Source organism: Mandrillus leucophaeus, unplaced genomic scaffold, assembly GCF_000951045.1.
Source record: "Mandrillus leucophaeus isolate KB7577 unplaced genomic scaffold, Mleu.le_1.0 Scaffold760, whole genome shotgun sequence".
Classification (NCBI taxonomy): Eukaryota; Metazoa; Chordata; class Mammalia; order Primates; family Cercopithecidae; genus Mandrillus; species Mandrillus leucophaeus.
Window position 1 is genome coordinate 983,675 of NW_012108253.1, and position 16,451 is coordinate 1,000,125.

Sequence of the window (16,451 nt, forward strand, 5' to 3'; positions counted from 1 at the left end):
TTTTTTTTTGTTCACATTTTGCCTTCTCTGGGTTTAACTGAGCATTTTATATGATTGAATTTTATCTCCCCTCTTGATATATCATTTATACTTGAAAAAAACTGTTTTAATAGCTTCCATAGGTTTTATAATATACATTTGTAACAATATAAATCTACCCCCAAATAACACTACACTATTTCACGTATCATGAAGGCATCTTGTAACAGAATATTTCCAATTCCTCTCTGCCATCTCCGTGACTACTGTTATTCATTTTATGTATCTATATGTCATAAACACTCAAAACATTCCTTCAACAAAAGTTATCTTTTAGATCAATTCAAAATAAAATATTTTCCACTTTCATTTGTTCTTTTCTAATGGTCTTACTTCTTAAATGTAAATCCACATTTTTTAGCTATATCACTTTTCTTCTGCCTGACGAATTTCTTTTAACATTTTTATGTGTTGTGCTTTTGTTGTTGCATATAAGAAATCTTCACATAACCCAAGATCAAAAAATTTTCTATGTTTTAGAAGTTTTATAATTTTTCATTTTACAGTTAAATCTGTGATTTATTTTGAATTACTTTTTGTATATGTTGCATTAAAGATTTTTTTTTTACATATGGATATACAATTTTTTTCCAGCCCAATTTGTTGAGAAATCTTTTCTTTCTCCATTGAATTACCTCTGAATGTTCATTGAAAATTAGTAGTTGGAGGTGTAACACTACTTACTGGAATTTTAAGACTTACACAGTTATAGTAATAAAGACAGCATAGAATTAGTGTAAAGACAGAAAATAAATCAATGAAATATAACAGAGAGACTGACACACATATGAACAACTGATTTTTTAAGATATGCAAAAGAACAAACATAAAACTGGACTTCATCAGAATTTAAAATACTGTTAAGATAATGATAAAACAAGCCAGTGACAGGGGCACATGTTTGCAAATCATATCTTATAAAGAACTTCTATCAACACCCAATTAAAAAACACAACCCAATACAAAAAATGGGAAAAAGATGTGAACAGCTATCTCACCAATGGGGATACAGAGAGGAAAAATACTCACATGAAAAGATGCTCTATATCATTTGACATTGGAGACAAACATCAACTACAAAGATAAATTACTGCACACTGATTCAAATGGTTAAAATTGTAATGATTGCAAATACAAAATGTGTGCAGGAATGTGGAGGAACTAGAATTCTCCTACAGTCCTGGTGGGAATGAAATGTGGTGCAACCACTTTGGAATACATTTTGTCATTTCATAAAATAATTAAGCATACACCTACCATATGAGACAGCCATTCCACTGTTAGTTATTTACTGAAGAGAAATAAAAACATATGTCCAATCAGAGACTTATACATAAATGTTCTATAAACATTTTTGTCTAGCTTTATTTCAATAGCCAAAAAACTGGAAATAACCTAAATGTCCATTAGTAGGTGAATGAATAAACAAACTATGGCACATCCATAAAATATAGTACTACTTAGCAGTATAAATAGAATGAACTACTGACACAAAGAACAACATAGATAAAACTTAAGATAATTATGCCAAGTGAAATTAGCTAGACAATAAAAAAGAGTACATACGACAGGACTCCCTTAATATAAAACTTCTAGGTGGTGATAGCTTCACAAGTATATATATAGATACAGTTTATTATGTCAATTATCTATTTTATATAAAATCTATTTTATATAAAGTCTATTTTATATAAAAGTGTTTTGAGTTGTATTCTTAAATATTTATGGTATTCCAGTGCTTTGGTTTAAATACTGAGAACCTCATATTCTAGAGAAATGGCTACTCATGGGAGTTGTATTTTAGAGCCTTCACTATGACTTTAAAAGAGGAGGGAGCTCTTGAGCTATGGAGCTTGAAAGATTTCTCTAGCACATGCATCAGCCTGCCACCCCATGAAACCTTTTGCCATCCCATGAAATCTCCTGTCACAATTCAGTTTACTGCTACATAAGGTACTACATTTAAAAATGAAGAAACAGAATAAATAATTATTCTAAATAGAAAAACACACCAGAAAATTATTCCACAAAGCAGATCTAAATTGTAGTCTAACATTACAAAATAACCTAAAAATTAGTAAAGCAATTATAGCTATGGAAGATACTGCACCATAGTGCACTATCTACAAGAACTCAAAGTAGACATGGCCAGACCACAAGAGGCTATGCTTGAAGAGCAGATGAATGAAAAAAGGAAACTGACAGGAAAGGATTATGAAAAAGTCAGAAAGAACGTTTTAGAAAAAAAGATGAAATAACAAGAAAAACAAGGAAGAACAGACACACACAGATATTTTACCACAGTAAGAAACACTGATTATAGAAAAGAAGATGAAAAAGAAGGTAGATGAGGAATATTCTGTAGTCAGTCTTCCCTCTTCCATCAAAGTCAAGGAGAATGTGTCATTATTCTTTTTAAAGTGTACCAACCTGACAGAAATTCTACCATAACTTTAAAGTATATATTCTTTTATTACTAATAGTATTACACATTTGTATATTTCTGTGACCTATGGTTATTGATCATTTCCATTTTGTTCTCTTATAAATTATCTAGTGATACCCTTGATACAGTTTCCTTACTTAGGTATTATACATCTCTTATTCATTTATATGACCCATACAAATGTGTGTATATATTTATTTCTAAGATTTACATAGAGTCATTTATACGTTTATATGTGGAGTACTTTGTTCAATAGCAACTAGTTAATGTGTGGGTAGTTTCAGTCTGAGCTCAAGGGATTTAAACCAATTCTGGTGAACTTTTTTTATTTTCTACATTCTGCTGTGGAGAATGATGGCTTTAAGCCATAAGAAAAACTATCCAAGATTTTGAGTGATCTGTTCTCATGCACAGGGAGAGTTGAACAAATGCCTGCTGGCCCACCTGATATGGGTAAGGGTGAGTATTGACTTCCTTGGTGCTTCCTATGATTAAAAACAAGAAAAACAAAACAAAACCTGAGTGAGCATTCTGCTTCATCTTCTGTATAGCCTTCTTCCCCTCAGTGGAAAAGATCTGGAACTTCGCTGGCACCAAGGCTACTATACAGACGTGACTCACTCATTATTTGGTATTCTCAGAGAGTCACTCCTACCAGATTTCTCCATGGAAGTCCTTTTCCATCCAAGAGAAATATACACTCTAGAGACCACAGCTATAGGGTGACAGGGACTTGAAAAGGAGAGAAAAAAAGAGAAATGGAGGGATAAGATAATAGTGATGACAACAAACATATGGATTCCTACCTATTTTATTTAATATTGAACCAAAAATAACACCCAGCACATTCACCGTTTATTCAGGAAACTCTTTGTTGCTTAATATGTTCCTCCTAATTATGCAACTAACAGAGAAAGTTTAGAAAATGCCACTATCTTAGACACTTCCAAATAAACTTTATCCTGTCCTCCCCTACTACCATTAAGATTTCTTCCTCTTCAGTGGGTCCAAAACATGTGCAACCTCCTTCTTCATAGTCTCAACAATAAATTGAATATTAAGATTTTCTTTTATCATTCTTTAATAATGTAAAAAGAAACTATAGAAGGACCTCTAACCTAGGAATGGACCAACAAATGCATTCTGGAAAAAATATGCCACATCAGAACCAAGTGAAAGAAGAGAAGGCCTTTTTGTTTTCACTGTTCCATGCAGTTGTTTTTATAGCTCAGATAGAACTCTTCATGGTTTTATCTTCTCTCTATCACGACTTTTCTCTCTGGGAGCAATATGTATGTGGGGAAAAGTGGTTTTGTGAATGAGCTTAAATTAATGGAGGAGTTAGAGAAAGTGAACAGGCAAGAGGAAATTCACAACTGCAGTATACTATGAAGTACAAGAAATTAACTATTTAAATGTATGTATGCTGTCAAGGAGGAGTTTACATGCAGTTTAGCAACGTTCAAGAAACAAGCATTAAATGTCTATGCTATGAGAGGTACTGGAGGGAGGTACAGATGGTGTCCCTGACTGTGAGGACTTTACTCCAACAATAAAATGTAAATATGTACAGAAAATGGTGTGATTAAAGAATAAAGAAGGTCATGTGATAAAGAATACTAATAAAAAGGAAGCTACTTTACATGAGGTGAGCCAGAAGAACAGTTTCCCTGAATCCCTAAATGTCACAGTAAATTTCTGACAAGCAGAGTGATTCAACGTGTCCCCGCTTGTCTTTTAGAACCCTGTGTATAACTGGAGCCCAGATATCCAGGGAATCATCTTGAGTTCCACCTTCTATGGTTTCGTCATCATCCAAGTTCCTGTTGGATACTTCTCTGGAATATACTCTACAAAGAAAATGATTGGCTTTGCATTATGCCTCAGCTCTGTGTTAAGCCTACTCATCCCACCAGCAGCTGGAATTGGAGTAGCTTGGGTCATTGTATGTCGAGCAGTTCAGGGAGCAGCCCAGGTATTAAAATAATGCTAAAACCAAACAGAGTTTAAATTCACAGGAAGTATTAGAGATTAAATGTCAAAACTTTCTCATTTCAGGGGATAGTTGGAACAGCCCAGTTTGAAATATATGTCAAATGGGCTCCTCCCCTGGAACGAGGCCGACTTACTTCTATGAGTACATCAGGTAAAGAGTTAGAGACTAGAATGTTTGAATCCTATTTTCACCTCATTGTATTATGTTCTTCCCTAGAGCCATAAAAAATATGTGTTTTGAATGGTCAAGGGCTTTGGAAATCATCTATTTCAGCATTCTTGCTGTGAAGATGAGAGAATTGTATAGAATGGAGAAGAGGCATCCTTATCTCAACAGAGAAAAAGAGAGAAAAGAAAATATTTTTATTATTTTCTTCTGATATTTGTGTTATGATACACAAATTTGTTTCACAGGAAATTGTTCATTGCTACAGCGAGACTACATTATCTGTACTTTCAGATGCCTGCATTAATTAGGGATGTTCTTTGTACCTACTGATTAGGGTTTTTGCTGGGACCCTTTATTGTCCTACTTGTGACTGGAGTTATCTGTGAATCTCTGGGCTGGCCCATGGTCTTCTATATTTTTGGTGAGTCTCCTTCTGTAAAATCCTAGTTATTATTCAGAATCTAAGAAAAATTTAAACATTAAAACCCAATATAAAGTAATAATTCATATAAAGTTAAAATTAAAAATCATGAACTCCACTGAGTGAAAGAGAGAAGTCAACATTCATTAAGTTCCTACCACAAGCAAGGTATTATGATGCTTAAAACTATACATGTATTTTTGTCCATAACTTTTGTAATTCTATAATGTAGGTGCTATAGATGCATATGCTTTTATATGAAACTCTCCAGGAAAAGGATGATCAGAATAAATAAGTTTACAGATTTCAGAAATATATTACTTTTTATACTTAACATTCAAAGCATGATGTGGAGCACTGCCCCATAATCAAACACATTAATTTCTACAGTAAAAAATGAAATCTGTGCAAACTAGAACACACAAAAACTATAAAGAAATAAGGTTTACAAATAAGTGATGAAATCACTTTTGGCTCTCTGATCTTGATTTCAGGTTTGTGAATAAGAAAATGTGGATAGGTTCTATTATGCCCATTTGATATGTGAGGAAATTTCAAAAGGCTTAGGTAACTTGATCAAAGTCATATACTTAAGGCAAAATTAGAAGAATTTATTTACAAAATGATCACTTAAAAAGGTAAGTATGAGATGTGGTGGAATCCCAGGAATAGTCCAGTTACCTGGGGCTAGTGATACAGGAGCTTGTAACATCTAGCATCCCCAGGTCCAAAGGCATCAAGCAAGGAAGTAGTTATCAGAATCCATTAGGAGAGCTCTATAGAGCAGGATGCCTCCTGATTTTTCATAAAAGGACACATAGATTGAGACAATCACAGGACAGAGGTAACCAGGGTTTGAAAAAGCACCTTGATTTCACTCAATTCTCTCCCTCTCATCTCTGCCTGGAATTTCTGTTGGCCAAATCCAGGTAGAAGCAGAGGACATGGGGGCCTACTGATGTTCATTCAAATCAGCCATCTGTAGCCAAAGCAAGGTGAAGAAGGATGAGGAGTACATCTAGGGAGACAAACAGAAGATATCCAATACATACAGTGAGCAGATGGCAGAGGCCTAATCTGAAAACACAACTTCTATCCTCAAAATTCCATTGCTGTTAATGACTGTGTTAGTCTTCAGTAGTAGACAATGGTCAGTATAGTGATGGAACATCAGCCCCTTATCAGGAAAGGGGCTGAAAAAACTGAGAATGTCTAGCCTGAGGAAGAGAAAACTTGAGAAAACATACCTTGTAGGACTTTCATATAAATAAAATGCAGATCTGTTTTGAATTACAAAACTAACCCAAATATGCAGAAATTATAGGGAAGCGGGGGAGCAGGGGAGAGGTTTCAGCTCCATATAAGGAAAACTTTGGAATAACTAATGCTGCCCAACATTGCTGATCAAGGGTTGAATGACATCTAATATTTATGTTGTATTTCTGTGATAAGATCATGTACACCAATGTATGCCACTTACAGTTATCATGGGTGGCTTCATGAAACTCAAACGAAGCTGTTACACAACTACACATTGTACTATGATAATAGCTTTACTGTGAAGTCCCTCACATGTTTCTACCTCATCAGCAAGAATTGAGGAAAAGAGATTAGATGACAGCTGTTTAGGAATTTAGGTGTCTGCCTCCCACAACCCTTTTACTGGAAATTACATGATGTCCACATATGTCAAATGACCTGTTCGTTAGTGGCAGAGGGAAAATTAAAACCAAGATTGTTTTAAAATTCCATCTGAATATTCTTGCCAATAAAGTTGAACAAATCTGAATAGATACTGTTTTAAAGAATAAGACAATAACTGTATTTAAGCAGCTGATAATTGCTGGAGATTACCAAATAGAGTAAATTGAGTCACAGACTTACATTTGCACTTAAAATGGCCTGGCCAGTTGGGTGCAGTGGATCATGCCTGTAATCCCAGCACTTTGGGATGCTGAGGTGGGTGGATCACCTACGGTCAGGAGTTTGAGACCAGTCTGGCCAACATGGTGAAACCCCGTCTCTACTAAAAATAGAAAAAATTAGCTGGGTGTGGTGGCGGCCACCTGTAATCTCATCTACAGGGGAGGCTGAGGCAGGAGAATCACTTGAATCCAGGAGGCTGTCTCTTATACACATCTAGATGTGTATAAGAGACAGGAGCTGAGATCATGCCATTGCACTCCAGCCTGGGCAACAAGAGTGAAACTCTTGTCTCAAAAAAAAAAAAACAAAAAAAAAAAACAAAAAAAATTGCCTGTCTATCCTGCTATATTTGTCTCCTAAAGACTATTTCAAACTTCTTAACTCTTCTCAAATCTCTAAAATGATTCCCTTTCCCTGTCCTCTATCTCAAGTAACTTCCCTTTGACCATTGAAATCATTGCATAATCTGTCTGTACCCATTGCCTACATTTCCTAGCATCTCACACTCTCCTTAACTCACATCTGACTAGTGTCTGTGCCATCAGACACAGCTGTTGCCAAGATCACTTATGGCTTCTGTCACAGCTGCCCTGAGGCCAGGCCAGAGGGCCTTTGCCCTGGATTCCACACTGTGGAGAGCCCATTCTAGCCCCTCTCTAGCTAGGCTCTCTTCATAGGGCAGGTGCCAAGACAGTAGGCTCTGTAGAGCTCATGACTCTGCTTCTAATCATTATACCTGGAATGTGTTGCTTAAATAGAACTAAGGCTATTGGTTATATTGGAAAAGACCAGCAGGGTTCTTACCAATAGCCATTGAATTGGGGAGTGACCAAGGGAGGTAGGAGGCACTATTTGCACAATATATGAATGGTACACCACTGGGGAAGGCAAGAGTTTCCACATATATCCATTCAAAGTACCTAGGAAGGTGGGAATGGATCTGGGTAGGAATGGGTCAAGCTTCAGACTAGTCGCCAGAGATTTGTGTTCAGAATTCTAAATTTAAACATGACTCTTCAGGTCATTTTTTTCCCTTTGGCTTCTTTCAAAATTGTCTTTGATTTATTGAAGTTGAATATTATATTGTAACTGAAAATCAAGTTAGTTGCTTACCACATGTACAGTCCAATTAACAAGAGTGGGGTCTGGTACAAGAAAAGTGGATTTATTCCAAAGCTAACTTGGGGAAGGGACACACAATTTCTTGCTTTTAAATGTGCCATTTCACCTTTGGAGCTGAAGTGGCCAAAAAAAAAAAGGTGAGCATTTTCATAAGGTAGGAGAGGAAATGAGCAAGGGCAGAGGTCCCCTTGCTACCAGGCAGTTATCTACTGCACAGTTGAGGTGGCACTTTCATGGACAGAAGTAGGTTGAAAAAGTGGCCAAAAAGGGCATGTTTTCCATATGCTCTCCTGGTGGAAGAAAGTTCCAAGGCCACTCCTGGAGAGTGGAAGTTCTGAGGCCACGCCCTAGCGATGAAAGTTCCCTGGCAATTTGGTCTGCAGATTGACTGTCAGCTCTGGAGGAGAGCTATGACTTGAAGCACATAGTTAGGAGAATTTTTCCTATAGCGAATGTCTGGTGAGGGGAGGAGGTGAAATGTTGTATTTGCATTTCTGAAGGGCTAAGTTGGAAATGAGAAGCAAGAGGAAAAGGGGAAAGGGGAAAAAAAGAGAAAATTTTTTTTAAAATAGTAATTCATTCCCTTTTTCTTAAAAAACTGGGGGCATTTGGTTACAACATGTCAGGTTATAACTTTTTTTTTTTATTTATTCTTCTTGGCATTCTCTGGGCTTCTTATATCTGTGGTTTGAAGTTTATTATTAATTTTAAGAAATTCTCAGTAATTATTGCTTTAAATATTTTTTCTAATTTTTTTCTTTCCCCTCCCTCCCTTCTTCCCTCCCTCCCTTCTTCCCTTCCTTCCTTCCTTCCTCCCTCCCTCCCTTCCTTGCTTTTTCTTTCTTTCTTCCTTTCTTTCTCTTCCTTCCTTTTTTTCTCTTTCTCTCTTTCTCTATTTCTTTCTTTCTTCCGGTATGTTTCTTTACATGTATATTACACCTTGTGGTATTTTTTTGTTACAGGTATATTACAGCTTTTATAATTGTCCTACAATTCTTAGATATTCCATTTTTTTTTTTTTTTTTTTTTTTGTGAAATGGAGTCTTGCTTTTGTCACCCAGCCTGGAGTGCAATGGCACTATCTCAGCTCAGCGTAACCTCAACCTCCTGGATTTAAGTGATTCTCCTGCCTCAACTCCCTGAGTAGCTGGGATTACAGGGGCACATCACTACGCCCAGCTAATTCTTTTGTATTTTTAGAAGCAACAGGGTTTCACCATGTTGACCAGGCTGGTCATGAACTCCTGACCTCAGGTGATCTGCCCGCCTAGGCCTTCCAAAGTGTTGGGATTACAGGCGTGAGCCACCACACCCAGACCATTCTGTCTTTTTAGTTCTTTTTTCTGTCTTTGCAATTCAGTTTTAGAAATTTCTGTAGCCATTTTATCAAGCTCACTGATTTTTTCTTGGTCATGTCTAGTCTACTGATGTATCAAAGGCATTCTTTATTTCTATTATAGTATTTTTATTTCCAGCACCCCAGCCTCCCCATCTAGGGGTGTAGTTTCTCCCTGAACAATATAATTCATGCTTCCAGGTAAACTACCACTCACTAACATTTATGTCCCACAAATAATTTCATCTTTCCAAGTCTCAGTTTGCTCATTTTGAAAAAGAGATAATAAACAGTACTATATGAATTTTCGGGGAGTTGATTGAATAAAATAATTTTTTTTCTTTTTTATCCACTACAAAGTCAACTCCATAAAGGCAGGGATTTTTGTCTGTTTTATTCATTGCTGTATCCCCAGTACTTAAAATAGGTGCATGGTAAATAATCGGCACTTAATATTTGTTAAATGAATGCAAGTCTTCTGGAAGACTGACTGGTGAGCACTATATACTTCCTGTCCCAACAGAGAATTCCTCACAGTCAAGTTATTCATATAAAAATTGATATAAATAACTTGTCAAACTCTTATAGAACTCCAACAATCCCTGAAGTCTGGGCTATATCTCAGGAACATGGCTGAGGCTAAGCTATCAAAACTGGGTCATAATAGCAAAGACATGGAATCAACCTAAATGCCCATTAATGATAGACTGGATAAACAAAATGTGGTACATATATACCATTGAATACTATGCAGCCATAAAAAGAATGAGATCACGTCCTTTGCAGGGAAATGGATGGAGCTGGGGGGCCATTCTCCTTAGCAAACTAACACAGTAATAGAAAACTAAATACCGCATGTTCTCATTTATAAGTGGGAGCTAAATGATGAGAACACGTGAACACATAGAGGGGAACAACACACACTGAGGGGAACAACCTCTACCACTGGGTAGAGGGTGGGAAGAGGGAGAGGATCAGGAAAAATAACTAATGGATACTAGGCTTAATGCCTGGGTGATGAAATAATCTGTACAATAAACCCCTATGACACAAGTTTACCCATATAACTAACCTGCACATGTATCCCTGAACTTAAACATTATAAACACAAAAACAAAACAACTGGGCAATTGTCAAGCCCTGAGCAGGCTCAGCTGTGCCATATTCTTATGATGGAACACATGAGGAATTTGAAAAGATGAGGGCTTGAGGGCAGGCAGGCCCAGATGTCATGAGTGGAGGGAGCAGAGGATAGGAGATCAGGAAAGGGCATAGGCCTTAACCTATTTCTAGCAGGGAGAGGTCCTTGTGGACAAAAGGAGGACTATGAAAAACGTAAGACTTGTTGCAAAGTTTCAAAAAAGAAACAGGAGGTCCAGGTTCTCAGACTAATACATTGAAAAATGCGAATTTGGGAAAGAGATCCACTACAAACAGAAACTTCCAATTCTAACTTATCCTGCTTTGATAGGTGCTTGTGGCTGTGCTCTATGTCTTCTCTGGTTCATTGTGTTTTATGATGACCCCAAGGACCACCCATGTATAAGCATCAGTGAAAAGGAATACATCACATCCTCCCTGGTCCAGCAGGTAGAGCACAGTTCTCCATATTGGAGTAATCTCTAAGATTCTACTCCAAACTAAACATGTTCCAGTTTGTTCTAATGTGCTAATTATTAATGAATTTCTTTCCAGGTCAGTTCAAGTAGACAATCTCTGCCTATCAAGGCTATGCTTAAATCGCTTCCAGTCTGGGCTATTTCCATTGGTAGTTTTACTTTTTTCTGGTCACATATCATCATGACACTATACACGCCACTGTTTATCAACTCCACGCTTCGTGTTAATATAAAAGAGGTAAGTATACTATTTGTTCTGTTTTTAACTTCATGAAAGACTCTGTGTACATTTTTCTGTCTCTAATGACCCTAGTCTCAGCTCTTGCCAACTCCTCACACTGTCTGACTACTGCTCCTCACCTGGAAATTAACTGTTTCTGCTCTTTGTATGAACATTGCCCAAAACAGAAGGCGTTGATGCAGACACAAGTGTCTGGCACTCCAGCAGCAGCATACATGCATCTGTGTTTCCACACATTTCCCATCTCCCATTTACTGTGTGACTCCCTTTGTATATTACTTAAGGTTCAACACCACCATTCCCTACAGAGACTGGGGGCCTCCTATGAAAGTCACTTAGCCAGGCCCTGTCACTCTGCCAAGCTTTTACCAATCCTCTCCAAGGTAAAGCAATGAGTCTGGGCTATGAAGCCAAGACTCAAGTCTTGCTTTGGAAGGACTGGCATACCCATTACTCATCTGGCTTGGAGAATCACTGATATGGGCAAACTCCTATTATTTGAAACCATAATAACCAGACAAGACAAGACAAGACTCCTTTAGAAATGGAGTCTGTCTGGGCTTACCACTTGCCGCGTTCTGTAATGAACTTCCAGTAAACCAGCCTAGGGCCCAGCATAACAGTAAGGTCTTATAAACTCTCTCTGACTCAATTTTATACTTCATGAAACCCTGAAGTTGTTGCGAGGATTAGTAGCAGCTGGTCCAGTGTAAGCACCATACGCATGTCCGTAATTGTCATCTTTATCCTCTCTTATCATTTTCCCCAGGGTCAGTATTTCCCATTCCCGATGTAGTCTTCCTTCTCTATTATTCAGTGCTTTTATGTTTCATGATACTGAAATTGGAAGATTTGACAGGTTATGATAAATATTACTGATCTCAAAGCTATTTTTCTCTTTATTTTGGGTAATGTGATCCCAGCAGTAATTCTGGTATTGTATATTGATGGTTTCCTATATGAAAGTACTCATTTTAGATAATAAATTTTAGCATAGGGATTACTCTGTGTGTCAGTACTGCTTTACCCATCAAACTCACTCCAAGAATAATGTTTCCTCTTCAGAATGGGTTTCTGTCTTCCCTTCCCTATTTGTTTGCTTGGATCTGTGGTAACCTAGTAGGTCAGTTATCAGACTTCTTCCTGACCAGGAATATTCTCAGCGTAATTGCTGTCCGGAAACTCTTCACAGCAGCAGGTAAGCAACAGCCAGAACATTTAAGCACTTGGGAGATACTTCTCCCCTGTCTTTAGGATGCACCTAACTATATTGTCTGAATCACTCCGCAGGATTTCTCCTTCCTGCAATCTTTGGTGTATGCCTGCCTTACCTGAGTTCCAGCTTCTACGGCATTGTCATTTTCCTAATACTTGTTAGTGCAACAGGCAGCTTTTGCTTGGGTGGAGTACTTATAAATGGCTTGGATATCGCTCCCAGGTAAGATTTGTTTATACACTTTTTTTAAACCTTTAACAAATAAATGTTGTACATATTTATTGTGTATAACATGATGATTTAAAATACGGATACTTTGTGGAATGGCTAAAATCGAGCAAAGTAACATATGCATTACCTCACACACTTAGCATTTTTTTGTGTGTGTGGGAACACAAAATTTACTCTTAGGAATTTTCAAGGATATAATCTGTTGTTTTATACTATAGTCACTTTGTTATGCAATAGATCTCTTAAGCTTATTCCTCAAATATAAATAAAATTTGGTATCTTTTGGCTAACATCTCACTCCCAGTGCCTAGTAATCACTATTCTACTCTACTTCTGAGTCCAATTTTGTAAGATTCCACATGTAACTAAGATCATGCAGTGTTTGCCTTTCTGTGTCTGACTTATTTCACTTAAATTAATGTCCTCCAAGTTCATTCAAGTTGTCACAAATGACTTGATATCCTTCATTTTTAAGCTGAATAGTATCCCATTGTGTATATTATCACATATTTGTTATCCCGTTCATCTGCTGATGGACACTTAGGTTAATCCTATATCTTGGCTATTGTGAATAATGCTGCAATGAACATAGTAGTGCAGTTATCTCTTTAGACATTCTCACTTCATTTCCTTTGGATAGACACTCAGGAGTGAAATTGCTGGATCATATAGTGGTTCTACTTTTAATTTTTTGAGGAACATCCATACTGTTTTCCATAACTGCTGTACTAATTTATATACCCACCAATGGTATGCAAATTTCCCCTTTTTTCCACATCCCCACCAACACTTATCTTTTGTATTTTTTATAACAGACACTCAAATGGGTGTAGAGGGATATCTCATTGTGGTTTTAATTTGAATTTCCCTGATGATTAATGGTGTTGGACATTCTTTTCATATACCTGTTGATAGTATATCTTTGTTTTTTGAGAAATGACTATTCAGGTCCTTTGCCCATTTTTTAATTGGGTTGTTTTCTTGTTATAGAGTTTGAGTTTCTAGTATTCTTTGGATATTAACCACTTATTATACGTATAGTCTGCAAATATTTTCTCCTATTCTTCAGGTTGTCTCTTCACTCTGTTGATTGTTTCTTTTCCTGTGCAGAAGCTCTTTAGTTTGATATAATCCCATTTGTCTGTCTTTGCTTTCAGTGCTTGTGCTTTTGTGATCCTAACCAAAAAATCATTGCCCAGGTCAAAGTCATAGAGCTTGTCCCCTCTGTTTTCTTCTAGTAGTTTTACAGTTTCAGGTCTTATGTTTAAGTCTTTAATCCATTTTGAGTTGATTTTTATATATGGCATGAGATGAGTCTAATTCCATTCTTCTGCATGTGGATACCCGGTTGTTCCAACAGCATTTATTGAAGAGATCATCCTTCTTCCATGGTGTGTTCTTGGCACCTCTGTCAAAAATCAATTCATCCTAAATGTTGGATTTCTTTCTGGACTCTCTATTCTGCTCCATTGGTCTATGTATCTATGTTCATTCTAGTATCACGTCATTTTGATTATTAAAACTTTGAAGTATATTTTGAAGTCAGATAGTGTGATGCCTCCAGTTTTGTTATTTTGGCTCAAGATTACTTTGGTTATTTAGGACCTTTTGTACTTCCATAGAAATTGTAAGATTGTTTTTCTATTTCTGCGAAAAATGTCATTGGAATTTTGATAAGGATTGCATTGAATCTTTAGATTGCTTTGAATTGCACAGACTTTTTACCAACATTAATTCTTCCTATCCATAAGCACAGGATATCTTTACATTTGTTTGTGTCTTCTTCAATATCTTCCACTAATGTTTTAGTTTTCATTGTGGTCTTTCACCTATTCAGTTAAACTTATTTTAAGCATTTTTTTCTTGTAACTATTATATACGGGATTGTTTCATTGATTTTGTGTGTGTGTGTGTGTGTGTGGATAGTTCATTGTAACTAGGGAGAGTTTTAAAAAATCTTTTTCTTTCTTAAATCCAAGCTCTCAAAAGCATTTTTAAAAGTCGTTAGTTTTTGTATAAATTTAAGGTGTGCAAATACAATTTTGTTAAGTGGGTATATTATGTAGTGGTGAAGTCTGGGTTTTTAGGGTAACCATTACCTAAATAATGTACATCGTACATATTAAGTAATTTTTTAACCCTCACCCTCTTCCCACTCTTCCAAGTCTCTAATGTCTGTTATTCTACACTCTGTCAATGTGTATAAGTTATTTAGTTCTTACTTTATAACTGAGAACTTGCAGTATTTGGTTTTCTGTTTCTGAGTTGTTTTACTTAAGACAAGGGCCTCTATTTCCATCGATGTTGCTGAAAAAGACATTATTTCATTCTTTTTTATGGCAGAGTAGTATTCCATTGTGCATATGTACCACATTTTCCTCATCCAATCATCTGTTGATGGACACTTAGGTTGATGTCTTTGCTATTGTGAATAGTATTGCAATAAACACATGAGTGCAGATATCTTTTTGATACAATAATATCTTTTCCTTTGAGTAGACACCCAGTAGCAGAATTGCAGGATCTAATGGTAGTTCTATTTGCAGTTCTTTGAGAAATCTCCATACTGTTTTCCACAGAGGTTGTACTAATTTACATTTCCACTAACAGTGTATAAGCATTGCTTTTTCTGTGCATCCTCATCAACATCTGTTGTTTTTTGGCTTGAATAATAATAATTCTGACTGGCATAAGATGCTATCTCATCATGGTTTTAGTTTGCACTACTCTGAGGATTAGTTTTTTTATACGCTTATTGTCCATTTGTATGTCTTCTTTTGAATATGGCTACTTATGTCCTTTTTCCACTTTTTTAACATGGTTATTTATATTTTGTTGTTGTTAAGTTGGAGTTCCTTGTTAATTCTGAATTTTTTTAAAAAATATTCTTTTTATTTCAATGGCTTTTGGGATACAAGTGGTTTTTGGTTACATGGATGAATTGACAGTGGTGATGTCTAAGATTTTAGTGTATCCATCATAGGAATAGTGTACATTGTACCCAATATGTGGTTTTTTATCCTTTGCTCCTCCTCCCATTTTCCCCACTCTGAGTCTCCACAGTTCATTATACCACTCTGTATGCCTTTGTATACCCATAGCTTAGCTCCCACTTATAAGTGAAAACATATGGCATTTAGTGGCAAACATATGAAAAAATGCTCCACATCACTAATTATCAGGGAAATGCATATCATAACCACAATGAGATACCACCTTACTCCTGCAAGAATGCCCATAATTAAAAAACAAAATAATAATAGATGTTGGCGTGGGTGTGGTGAAAAGGGAACACCTTTACACTGTTGGTGGGAAAGTAAACTAGTACAACCACTATGGAAGACAGTGTGGAGATTCCTTAAAAAACTAGAAGTAGAAATACCATTTGATCCAGCAATCCCACTACTGGGTATCTATCCAAAGGAAAAGAAGTCATTATATGAAAAAGACACTTGCACATGCATGTTTATAGCAGCACAATTTGCAACTGCAGAAATATGGAACCAGCCTAAATCCCCATCAAACAATAAGTAGATAATGAAAATGTGGTTATATATATATTATGGAATACTACTCAGCCATAAAAACAAACAAAATAATGCCATTCGCAGTAACCTGGATTCATTTGCTGCAGTTTCACTGCTTTTATAGCTCATTTCATGCTGGAATTGGTTTGAGCTTCCAGGATTG

At 36.4% G+C, this 16,451-nt stretch overlaps 1 protein-coding gene across 2 annotated transcripts in view; it reads left to right on the forward strand.

Annotated features, from left to right (window-relative positions):
- Nucleotides 1-16,451, forward strand: part of SLC17A1 (solute carrier family 17 (organic anion transporter), member 1) — a 57,677-nt gene that overhangs the window by 9,457 nt on the left and 31,769 nt on the right. For both annotated transcript variants that reach the window (XM_011966478.1, XM_011966477.1), the window contains exons 4-10: nucleotides 4,227-4,460; nucleotides 4,544-4,631; nucleotides 4,984-5,070; nucleotides 10,926-11,044; nucleotides 11,150-11,311; nucleotides 12,380-12,512; nucleotides 12,605-12,752. In XM_011966478.1, coding sequence (XP_011821868.1) covers nucleotides 4,227-4,460; nucleotides 4,544-4,631; nucleotides 4,984-5,070; nucleotides 10,926-11,044; nucleotides 11,150-11,311; nucleotides 12,380-12,512; nucleotides 12,605-12,752 — 971 coding nt within the window. The remainder of the gene's footprint in view (nucleotides 1-4,226; nucleotides 4,461-4,543; nucleotides 4,632-4,983; nucleotides 5,071-10,925; nucleotides 11,045-11,149; nucleotides 11,312-12,379; nucleotides 12,513-12,604; nucleotides 12,753-16,451) is intronic.